At 43.5% G+C, this 12,580-nt stretch overlaps 1 protein-coding gene across 3 annotated transcripts in view; it reads left to right on the top strand.

The window, feature by feature from the left end:
- STARD8 (StAR related lipid transfer domain containing 8) overlaps positions 1 to 12,580 on the top strand; it is a 114,838-nt gene that overhangs the window by 89,397 nt on the left and 12,861 nt on the right. For all 3 annotated transcript variants that reach the window (XM_075258932.1, XM_075258931.1, XM_075258934.1), the window contains 4 exons: positions 2,977 to 3,048; positions 5,621 to 5,702; positions 7,657 to 7,720; positions 9,177 to 10,423. In XM_075258932.1, coding sequence (XP_075115033.1) covers positions 2,977 to 3,048; positions 5,621 to 5,702; positions 7,657 to 7,720; positions 9,177 to 10,423 — 1,465 coding nt within the window. The remainder of the gene's footprint in view (positions 1 to 2,976; positions 3,049 to 5,620; positions 5,703 to 7,656; positions 7,721 to 9,176; positions 10,424 to 12,580) is intronic.

The raw sequence follows: 12,580 nt of genomic DNA, 5'->3' as shown, positions 1-12,580 counted from the left end.
GAGGCACGATGGCCCGCATCTGGTGGGGTTGCCCTCTCTTACGCCCTTTCTGGACTGGGGTCGGACAGGTTATTCTGCAGGTGACAGGGATTGTTTTAGAAGATGATCCAGTGCCATTACTTCTTTTCCTGTTTTCCAGGACGTTTCGTAAATCCACCTGTATGCTTCTTGGATTTTTGTTTGTGGCAGCTCGCTCTGTCATTCTCAGGCTATGGAAGTTCACGACCCCTCCCTCGCTCATTGGTTGGCTGATTGAGGTTCTTGCCTTGCGAACTATGGAGATTCTGGTGGCTGAGCTCCGCCAGGATGACGCCAAACCTCGACAGACTTGGCTCCTTTGGAACCATTTTTTATTATCCTGCCGATCCCTCTTCCCTTCTGTGTCTCCTGTGTAGCGTCTCCCTATGCGATTTGTGAGTCTTGTGTACCTGTCTCTTTGCACTTGATTGACACTTGATTGATACTGTTGCTTGACAATTTTCTGTCTTATGCTTTTGTATGTATTGACTCTGCTGCGTCAGAGTCTATGCTTACCCCCCTTACCCAGCCACCCACCCCCCTCCCCTGGCCCCCTCCGGACCTGGATTGTTGCCACAGGTCTTTTTCCCCTTCCCTCCTCTCCCCCCTGCTGCCCCTTTCCCCTTTGTTGTAAAAAATTTCTTTGGAAAACCTTCAATAAACTTTAATGTAAAAAAAAAAAAGAAAAAAAAGCTAGTAGTGGATTGAGTAGAAGGTAGAAGTATTAGAACTTCCTATAGTTTTCCCATTCCTTTTGTACACACCTGGCTTTGGCTGAAAAAAACGCAGCAACTGCAACAAGAAAAGCTGCCTTTCTGCAACGTTGCGGCCTCCGCCTTAAAGTAACTAATTTAACGATAATAATGAAAATAGCAGCTCAGGAAAATAAATGGCAGCAACACCCATAATAATTAGAAATATTACAAATACCACCATGTTACAATACAAATACAAGTCACACATGTGGCTAAGGGACCGTGAACAATAGCCATATGGAATATGTAGATGATTGAGTTATGTGTGTATATGTGTATATATATACACTCACCGGCCACTTTATTAGGTACACCTGTCCAACTGCTCGTTAACACTTAATTTCTAATCAGCCAATCACATGGCGGCATCTCAGTGCATTTAGGCATGTAGACATGGTCAAGACAATCTCCTGCAGTTGAAACCGAGCATCAGTATGGGGAAGAAAGGTGATTTGAGTGCCTTTGAACGTGGCATGGTTGTTGGTGCCAGAAGGGCTGGTCTGAGTATTTCAGAAACTGCTGATCTACTGGGATTTTCACGCACAACCATCTCTAGGGTTTACAGAGAATGGTCCGAAAAAGAAAAAACATCCAGTGAGCGGCAGTTCTGTGGGCGGAAATGCGTTGTTGATGCCAGAGGTCAGAGGAGAATGGCCAGACTGGTTCGAGCTGATAGAAAGGCAACAGTGACTCAAATAGCCACCCGTTACAACCAAGGTAGCCAGAAGAGCATCTCTGAACGCCGCACAGTACGTCGAACTTTGAGGCAGATGGGCTACAGCAGCAGAAGACCACACCGGGTGCCACTCCTTTCAGCTAAGAACAGGAAACTGAGGCTACAATTTGCACAAGCTCATCGAAATTGGACAATTGAAGATTGGAAAAACGTTGCCTGGTCTGATGAGTCTCGATTTCTGCTGCGACATTCGGATGGTAGGGTCAGAATTTGGCGTCAACAACATGAAAGCATGGATCCATCCTGCCTTGTATCGGTAACGGTTCAGGCTGATGGTGGTGGTGTCATGGTGTGGGGAATATTTTCTTGGCACTCTTTGGGCCCCTTGGTACCAATTGAGCATCGTTGCAACGCCAAAGCCTACCTGAGTATTGTTGCTGACCATGTCCATCCCTTTATGACCACAATGTACCCAACATCTGATGGCTACTTTCAGCAGGATAATGCACCATGTCATAAAGCTGGAATCATCTCAGACTGGTTTCTTGAACATGACAATGAGTTCACTGTACTCCAATGGCCTCCACAGTCACCAGATCTCAATCCAATAGAGCATCTTTGGGATGTGGTGGAACGGGAGATTCGCATCATGGATGTGCAGCCGACAAATCTGCGGCAACTGTGTGATGCCATCATGTCAATATGGACCAAAATCTCTGAGGAATGCTTCCAGCACCTTGTTGTATCTATGCCACGAAGAATTGAGGCAGTTCTGAAGGCAAAAGGGGGTCCAACCCGTTACTAGCATGGTGTACCTAATAAAGTGGCCGGTGAGTGTGTGTATGTATATATATGTATATATATATATATATATATATATATATATATATATATATTATTTTATTTAGAGGCCTTGGCTTATATTCGGGTCGGCTTATACTCGAGTATATGCGGTAACTACATTCTTCCAGAATCTATCCATCTACTCCATAACTGCGTATTAGACCAAACGTATGTAATATGTCATCATTTGATGGGTTTTGGACCTTATAATGTCTATATTAAGTTATTGTTTGAACTAATATTGTAAGAAGAATATATTAATATATGTTATAATATAAAAATCTAATAGATTATACATTTTAAGAAAATAGATATTAATACAAGTTAAACTTTCACCCAGTAAACCTTGTCCCTCTTCGACCGTCCAAAAATGTGGGCGATGTGGCTGGTTGTGTGTCTATAGCCTCCCATTTATTAATTCCATATGCATGTTATTGTTCATTACCCCATAGCCACATGTATAACAGGGCGGTGTTACTAATGGGTTATGGGTGTTGTTCCCATTGCTTTCACATACTTTAATTATTACCATCACATAAAGTATTTTAAGTGAAGTTTAGCTGAATTTTTTTTCCTTTGTAGGCTTTGAGTTGCTGTAGGAATTACTGACTGTAGAATGGCGTAGTATATATGGGAGAATACTAAATGTTATCTATGTTTCATACGCTTTTTTTTCTGTTTCAGACGTCGAGGCCAAGAAGGCTTGTGATTGGTTGCGTGCTGCGGGATTCCCCCAGTATGCGCAATTGTATGAAGGTAATGTGTCCCGTTTTGTTGTTAAACATGTAACTTGCTGTATGTATAAAACTTTAATGGGGTTTCCCATTAAAAAGAACTTCTCCTATTCACCAGATACTGTGTAAGTGTCTGATTTCTGGGGATCCCACTGTTGGGACCTTCTATGACTATGAAGTGGGGTTCCCCAATTCTCCTGTGTGAGCAGAAATATAGTGTGCACCGCTGTTCAGGATTATGGGATTGACAAGGCATTGTACTGGGCTATCGCTGTCCGACCCATCAAAGTGATTACACATGGGGACACTGAAATCTCCCGTTTGGTAAGGTCACACGGGGTTTTTCGGTCCGGAACCTCGGACCAAAAACCAGGTAGCCGCAACTGAAAGCCGGTGCACTCCATCGGCATCCAGCCGCACACTGCACTCCAGATTAGACCCAATGAATGAGCCTATTCCGGAGCAGGGAGTGTCTTCAGGCTGAATTGCGATGCGAAATGGCCTGAAGAATGAGCACCCACTACTTTTTTCCGGGAGCTGGAAGAAACGGCTCCCGGAAAACAGACCTGAGCGGCTCCCATTGATTTCAATTGGAGCCGTCTTTTTGGTCAGGATTTTGAGGTGGATACGGCCTTAAAATCCCTGACCAAAAATCTCCATGTGAACTTACCCTTTTTGTAATTTGTTTTGGGACAACCCCCCCCCCCCCCCCCCCCCGCCATTGCATTTATCATCTATGCTGTGACTGGGGTAAGTGCTGTCTGTAGGAATAAATGCTTTCAAAGGAGTCTCAGACCCAAGATGCCACCAATCTAGAGGCCACGTAGGGGTCTATATTAGTAATAGAAACCTACGTTGGTGGCCAAAAATGAATGAAGTAATGCAGAAATCTGCAAAACACTATGCAATGTCATTGGGATGGTCCCTGATGTACTGGATTTTCCTGCAGACAGTTGCACATGCTCCAGCACTCCTCAGTGCCCAGTGTCTCCCCTTTAGCTGTGATTGACATTATCATTGTCTGCTTCGTGGTTGTGACCAGACATATCTGGTAAGTGCACCCCGCTGCCCCCAGTGCACTTGCCGACTGATTTGTATATGCATAAAAAGATGCTTCTTTGCTTTGCTTCATTGGTGTGTGAATGAGCATGAATTGTGCACTCCCTGTGCTGATACAAGGGACATAAAGACTGGCGTACAATATTGCAGTCTTGATTAATCCCCTCCATTGTGTGAAATCTTGCAGCCCAGCCCCATTCACATAAGTGTAGCTAAGCTGCAATATCGTGGCTCCATATCGTGCATGGCTCCATATCGTGCGTGTCTCCAGCTCGGTACCATTGGCCCGTATCCTTCCTGTGATATCTTTGCTGCCCGGCGTTGGGACCCTGGCCTCTACTGCTTACAGAACATCTTTCAGTCTGAGCTAGAAACTCAGGAATCGAGGCTCCAACACTCGCACGGGGCTGAGAGGATGGAGCAGAGTTCTAGAACAATAGCTGTAAGCATGGCATCATGGGGAAGTGTCAGGCCAACCATTGTCTGACCAAGTGACTTCCAGATCACCCCCTCCTGAAAACGGCTCCCAAATAAACAAAGACGACAGTAACTGCTAACAACCAAAGCTCATAACTCGGAGAAAAACCTTCCTTCCTGTTCCAGAGGGAAGCGGTGAATCAGCTGTAGATTCTGTTCACTGCAAAGCCGAATAAATATGATATAGAAAGGAAAGCAAAAACGGATAAAAATTCTGCTTTTATTGCTCCACAGCTTTTGCCTGCTGCAGGGGTATACGGACTTTCTTGAATAAGACATACTGGATTAAGAGACGGTTACTCCCCTTATTATAAAGTGAATAGAGATAGTACTGCCATTCTGTACACATAACAAGTGTGACAAGTGGTGCTGCTATACAGTACACAAATAACATCCTATACAAAGACCGGCAGAGACATCCCCAATAACAGCACCATTAATGGGCCTCTATTAATGGGGTTCTCCAATCTCAGGGTTTCACCTGTCCTCTTGTCTCCACTCCTATCCACTTCCTGGATGAATACGATTTAACAACAAGCAAGTCCTGAGCTAAGCACTGTTCTTGCTTTCTCTGCAAAGTCCTTTCAGCTGCTCAGCCCTGATAAGAGCCAAAAGAGAATATATGTGGCCAGGAGCAGGGACTGACATCAGCCCAATCGATGAGGTGGTCTGTAAGCTAGGCAACCAAGGAGGAGGCATAATGAACACTAGCCGACAAATTGAGCAAGATAAAGCATTGTTTTGGGGAAAACACTTCTGCTATCTTGAGCTACAGGTTTCAATATGATCCTAGAGATGGGTATAGCCTTTACTAGTGTGCCGCTATAACCTGTGCCAGCTGGGTGACCTTTGTATACAGTAGTATGTGTGCAATGTAGCACTATAGGGTGGTGGTCTAGGGGGAAGAGGTAAAATGATCTTTAAATTTATTTGATCCATTCATGTCTTTATAACTTTTTGGATCGTGATTTTTCTGCTCGTGTATTAGTTTCTTTACATGATATTGTTAATCATCAATATAGCGGTTCTAATCCTCATCTGTTCTTTTTCTCATGCAGATTCCCAGTTTCCAATTGACATTGCCTGTGTGAAGAAAGATCATAGATTTTTGGATCAAGATTCCCTTAAGTCCCTCTGCAGGTAGTTACAAGAAGCCATGTGTAATGTTAGAACCAGCTGTGAGGTCAAACCCAAAAATTGTGGTCTTTTGAGGATCCAAAGCAGAAATCCAAGACTCGCACTCATTTGTGTCAGCAGATCTGCACAAGGATGGGGGCGAATGTTCAGTTTTTCTGTGTGCAATCCGTGAGAAAAAATGTGCACGCTCAGTAATCTTGTGGATTTATTCCCGTTGAGTGGCCAAAAATCTACACTTTTTTTTTTTTTTTTTTTTTTTGTAGCCTGTTAACTCGTCAATTGGTTATTAGTTTTGAGCGAGTGGTATTCGATCAAATACCTCGCCGGCATAGGAATGCGTGTAATCGGCCGAACACCAAGGGGTTAGACGCATCGGATAGTTGATGCGTCTAACCCCTTGGTGTTTGGCCGATTACACACATTCCTATGCCGGCGAGGTATTCGATTGAATACTAATCGCTCAACACTAAACGAATATTCGATGTATCTAACCCCTTGGTGTTCGGCCGCTTACACGCATTCCTATGCCGGTGAGGTATTCGATTGAATACTACTCGCTCAACACTAGTTGTGATGTACTGTATATGTAATATTAGTAGATTCGATGAAGATTTGCTGTAGGCTCAGGGTCTACACCAAATCCTGAATGTAACCTAAGGTAGGGGGACAAGGCAAGTTTGCACATGGCTACAGCCGAATATCCCGCTGTGATGTACACTAGCAGTGTAGTAGATAGGATTCAATCAAATCGGCCATGGTTTTGAGCACGTTGATGTCATAGACTGAATCCAGTGATTATTTTCTTATGAAGAAGTTGAGAGGTGCTGTTGCTGTTTTTGGTAGGCAAGGTTAGGAACAGCATGGTCCGTTCCATGTAAAAATCACTCACCTGAGCACAGATCTTATAAGTCTGTGTATATTCTGTGGCTACTTGGCTCTAATGAGTGGAAATACAATTTCTGCCGCTGTTGGACATAGCATTTTACTCCCAGACACCTTTTAGTGACTCATTTTTCTGTTCCACCCCACCCTCCAGTCTCTTCACTTTTTCCACAGTTGGCTAACGCGTTCCTCTTCCTCTCATCCCTAACCTATAAATACATGGTTTAATTACTGAAGTGTATTAAGCAAATTGTTGGAAAATCTCATCTAAAATTGTATAAATTGTTCTAAAGATTATACAAGATGACCTGTGCTTGTATTTGGGGAGTGGTCTCCAGAGGTGGGGTATTAATAGCTGCGTGAACGAAGGACACTTGTTACAGGATGGGACCATAGGTCCATTTTGGCGAACTGAAAGTTGTAGTCCCACAAGAGCCGGATAGCCTCATGTTAGTCAATATTGATTTTGAAGAGTGAACCTAAAACGGTGTTCCGATCCGACAATGTTTGGATATAAAGTGACATTCGTTGACGTCTTGATAAAGCTACGAGATCTGGTGGCATTTAATGAAAGTCTGCTTGGAACTTGGAAGAGGGATTTCCTTTCTGGGCAGAATTCGAGCTTAACCCTTCCTGGCAAAAAATGTTAGATGAAAACCATGTTGTCGGGTGACTCTGACGCTGCTAAGAACTAGCTGGAGTTAAAAGGATTTCTTAAGTATTGTTAATCCCCAGAGCAGCTAAATGTCAGCACAGGTTGTTCTGTAAGATTTAACCCATTGTTTAAGACTTCACCATTCCCATACCTATCACGTGAAGAAGAAAGGAGTCAAGTCTATATAATGCCCCATCTGACCAATAAACCATGTATCTCATGGCACTGTATGTATAAAATGGTTTACAGACATGATAGAATAACATGGATAAGCTTGGTGGCCGACTACTAAAGGTGGAGGACCCTACTCACAATGGCCTCCGTCTATAAGTGAGGGGGGTGGCATTTGTAGCCAATGAAAGGAACAACTTGAGCATTTCTTGCACAGAAAAGATGCATTCATGTGTGTTTTGTTTGCAGGCGACTAATGACACTAAATTCATGTGCGTCTGTGAAGTTGGATGTACATTATCACCGAAAACAGGTAAGTTCAGATTAAGTGAGGACACCGGGTCGTGGTTGAGATGCTGGTAGAACGTGTGTCTCCTCTGCAGAAATTTACTGTAGAACCCCACTTAATATAAGAATTTTTTACTTAAGGTGTTGAGTAACCTTGCAAATGCCTTTGGTTACCGATCTTATACTTACTCTCTAGGCATGATGTCATTAAAGGGGCTCTATCAGCAAAATGATGCCGTATGAGCCCCACATTTGCCTGAATAGCCTTTAAAAAGGGTATACAGGCAACGCTAATGTTATTTTAAAAGCCCCCTCCCCATTTTTAAATAATACCCTAAAAGCGATTATTAAAATCCTACTTGCCCGTGCACAGTGGGCGGTTCGTGCACTGGTGGACGTCATCTTGCCGGCACGCCTTCCTCTGTGTGGTCTTCCAGCGACATCCTCCTGGGCCTGCTCTTCTACACCTTCATCTTCTTTTCTTCCGTAATGAAGAAGTTCGCGAGCGTACTGCTCACGTTCCGGCGCCATTTTTGCCATAGTTCTAAGTTCCCAAGTACGCTTGAGAACTTCTTCTTTCTGGAAGGAAAGATGATGAAGGCGTAGAAGAGTGAGCCCAGGAGGAGCTTGCTGGAAGAAGACACAGAGGAAGGCGTGCCAGCAAGATGACGTCCACCAGTGCAGTGAAGTATGATTTTAGAATAGTCTTTAGGGTATTATTTAAAAACGGGGGGGGAGGTTTAAAATAAGATTAGCAGTGCCTGAATACCCTTTTTAAAGGCTTTTCAGGCATATGTGGGGATCATACGTAGGCTTGATCCGATCTTGAGATTTCAAGATTGATTTTAAAATCCAATTTTCCATTATTTTCCAGCCGAACGGAATCCGATCTTTTCCGATCCCGATCCTCAACCCTAGTCAATGCTTCTCTATGGGAAAAGCCACTTTTAGGGTTGAGCCGATCTTGAGTTAACCTCCGATCTCGATGCCGCTGGAAAAGATCGGATCGGCATTCCGATCGCGATCGTGAAATTTACTCAATCGCCGATCGGAATCCGATCTTTTACGATCCCGATCGCTCAACCCTACTCATACGGCATAATTTTGCTGATGGAGCCCCTTTAAAGATATCGTCTGAACCAGCGCATTTCTGTAAGACGGGCCGACCATCTAAGGTATAAGGAGGCCTCCTGAGTGTCCCCTGATAGATGATATTGAGGAAGGGGTATTGAAGGGGTATGAGGATCTTTATAGCCTAGCTAATCTTTTAGGGGTAAGATACAACCAGGAGAATTGTGACTAATAGAGGACCACTCTAAAAGTTTATGTAAACTTCTATCGCTCTAGATATAGTATATAGTATATATAGTAATATATGTAGGTATGTATGCTCTTTGTAAATGCTGTAACTTAGACCTATATTTCCTTAGACCGCGCAGAATGTGTAATTTCTGATTCATTAGATATTACTTTATCTACAGAATGAAGACTCCGATGATGATGACCAATGTGCGATCAGTGATCGCTGGACATTCCAGAGGGATCAGGGGCGCTGGTCTCGACTGGACTCTATTGAACTGCTGTCTCCGAAATTTGATGGGCCGCCTACTATGAAAAGCACATCCAGTAGAGATAGTATCTTAACGGACCTAAGCACAGAACTAGAGGCCACCTCTCTGCGCAGCGCGGGAAGCAGTAGAGGTATCATGGACATAGTGGTCACTCCTCCCGCAGAATTCTCTTCTTTGCCTTCTACTCCATCTGGCAGTAAACCATGCCGGAGTCTCAGCGACCAGTCTCTAGCTTCCCATCATCGAGGGTTGAAGGAAAAATCAAAGAAAAGGAAAACAAAGGGCTTTCTAAAGAGGATGGAATCTTTGCGGAAGAAGGATAAAGGCAAAAAGGATCTTGAAACTTTGATTTCTAATGACCTGGAGCACTCTGGGAGAGATGAAATACATTTCCAAAACCAATGTGACGATGACGATGTGGATGTTCATGCCTATGATAAAGAGTTCCTTCATCCTGGCTATAGGACTAAACGTACAACAATCGGTAGTATCAGGAAGCCACATTTGGACGCTCACTGTCGGGGGGGTTATTTAGAGGATTACGATATTGTGGGAAAGGATGGTATGAGGCACAGGTTATCGCAAAAGTCGAATCGTATGGTATGCATCCCAGTGGATCATAAGCCTGGAACTTTTCCAAGGTCGCTTTCTATTGAAAGTTTATGCCCTACAGATAGTGTACCCTTGGAAAGTTGGAAAATAGGTAGCAAATCTTTAGGACACTCTATTTGTAGCAGCATGGATTCTCACGGATTAGAGGGGAGGCCGAGAAGAGGGTCGTTTAGTTCAATTGGAAGCCGTTCGAGCATCTATGACAACGTACCAGCCTCATTGACTAGCAGCGGGGATATTTTAGAACTTGGGGGTAGTAATGACCTTTTTGGCCATCTGGATGATGTTCTCAATCATGTGAAGGGTCTACAAAGGATGGTGGAGCTTTGGTCACGAACTGTGTGTCCTGAGTTAGATGAAGAGGAAACGGACTCGGGAGGTGAGCAAATCGGTCTCCTGGCTTATGAAGAGAGATCAATTTCCGATGTTGGCACTTCGGCCAGTGACTTTGACAGCACTGGCAATTCTCTCAATGAAACTGAGGAAGGAGAAATGAGAGAGAGAAGGGATTCTGGAGTGGGGGCATCCTTAACCCGGCCGTCCAGGTGAGTTAGTACGGAAAACTTTTTAAGCCACAAAATACCGCTCTAATTTCTGCTTGATACCTTGAGAATTGTAGATATGTATTCAAAGGAAAAGTATATATCTGGCTGCTTGTTGATGGACGGTAGTATGTGTCTGTCTGATTTTCACATACAATTGTGAATGTTAAAAACTAGAGATGAGCGAGTAGGTATTCGATAGAATACTACGGTATTTGAAATACTCCTACTCGTTCGAATACTACTCCTATTGACAGTAAAGATTCGATACAGAATCGGCATTGATTGTCCGAATGCTATACAGTGTACAGCGTTCGGCCAATCAACGCTGGTTCTGCCGGAGGCTCGTCTGTGAGGAGGCGGAGTCTAAGATTGGACCATAATGGAGACTACTGTGGTTCGATCTTAGACTCCGCCTCCTCACAGACGAGCCTCCGGCAGATCCAGCGTTGATTGGCCGAATGCTGTACACTGTATAGCATTCGGCCAATCAACACTGGTCAATGCATTCCTATGAGAAAAAGTCAGCTCCCACATAACCACAAGCTGCCAGCTCTCCCGACTGGCAAAGGAGAGCCTGCTGCAGAACCAGCGTTGCTTGGCGGAATGTTGTACACTGTATAGCATTTGGCCAATCAATGCTGGTACTGCAGGACGAGTAAGGGTCGGTTCACATTAGCGCTTGCCTCCCACCTGGAAAGAGTCCGCAGGAGGACCCCTCCTGACTGGAATATCAGCGCAACTGCAAGCGCTGTGCAGTTAAAGCGCACGGACCCATTATAGTCTATGGGGTCTGTGTGCTTTAACTGCACAGCGCTCCTCCTAAACACTCTCCTCCTGCTACTCGTGGACTTGGTGACTCTCCTTTAGTTGAAGAGTGGTTTCCCCTGATACGAGCATTTTTTTTTCCCATAGACTATAATGGGATTTGATATTCGATCGAGTAGTCGAATAGTGACCGTCCAAAATAGAATGATCCAGCATCAAATTCCTTCGATAAAACTTAGCTTTTATTGTGGAAAAAGTTTTTCTGAACATTACATGTTCCATAAAAATTCAATAAAACTTATCGATGGCAGAGTTGAAATACGAAAAACGTCTGGCTGACGCATTTCGGGGCATTAGCGCTGCCCCTTCCTCATAGCCTGACGCCATAGAGAAACTGACAACCTTAAATAGTCATGATAATCATCATTGCACCTGTGTCACAAAGGTCAGAACCTCTACATAATGTTTGAGCCACAATGAAAAAACAACACTTCCAAAACAGTAAACAAAACAACCTAAAACATAAACCATAAAGTATGAAACATAAAACAAACATACATCTACTGACTAAATAATAAGTAAACAATAATAGAATATATACATGAATAAAACCCAGAATGAACTCACGGATAGGTTAGATATGATCGTTTCAGAGTGCCGCATAAACTCCCCTTCTGCCCACAACAAAGATGTTTAGTTTAGATAGATTAGATTGTGTTCCTCATGCGGAATCCAAACGCTGATGTGAACGAGGCCTAAGCTCTTTGCATCAATTACAGGCACTACCTCACTGATTCTGGCACAGTTGCCTTTTTTTTTTTTTTTTTCTTTACCTTTTGCTGTTCCTGAGTAATAAGTGCAGTTAGTTTTGGTGCCTGATATGCTACTTGGGCTAGGTTCACACATACCTATGTCTTTCTGTTCTTCTGGTCCTCCTTACCATGTGATGTGCAAACTTTGTGACTTTTCTATGGCATAAAATGAGCAGACATATTGATATGTTTTCACCCACAGTCTCTTACCAGAGAGCCCACCTTCTATGTTTTTATATGTATGAAGAATTATAGTCGTTCTACTTTCTTTTGGTGTATTTCTTCAGGAATCTAACATTGCCTCTGATCCAGTACAGTATGGCATACATTAGTGTATTAGTTTGTTGCAGGATTATATATTCTATCCCTATAATATGAGTAGGGTGTTTTACAGTCCCTATGCTTGGCCTGCAAACCAGATATATATATATTTTTTTTTAATTAAAGCCGATGTCCATTGACCCGTTTGCTGATGGTTGTGCGGGGTCCCCATGGGGCATTGAAAATAATTCAGTACCAGTAACTCTCTTCTAGGTTTAAAGGTGGAACTTCCCTTAAAGGGGGTTGTCCAGGGTTTTCA

This window comes from Leptodactylus fuscus, chromosome 11, assembly GCF_031893055.1.
Source record: "Leptodactylus fuscus isolate aLepFus1 chromosome 11, aLepFus1.hap2, whole genome shotgun sequence".
Lineage (NCBI taxonomy): Eukaryota > Metazoa > Chordata > Amphibia > Anura > Leptodactylidae > Leptodactylus > Leptodactylus fuscus.
This window is presented reverse-complemented; position numbering and strand designations above follow the sequence as displayed.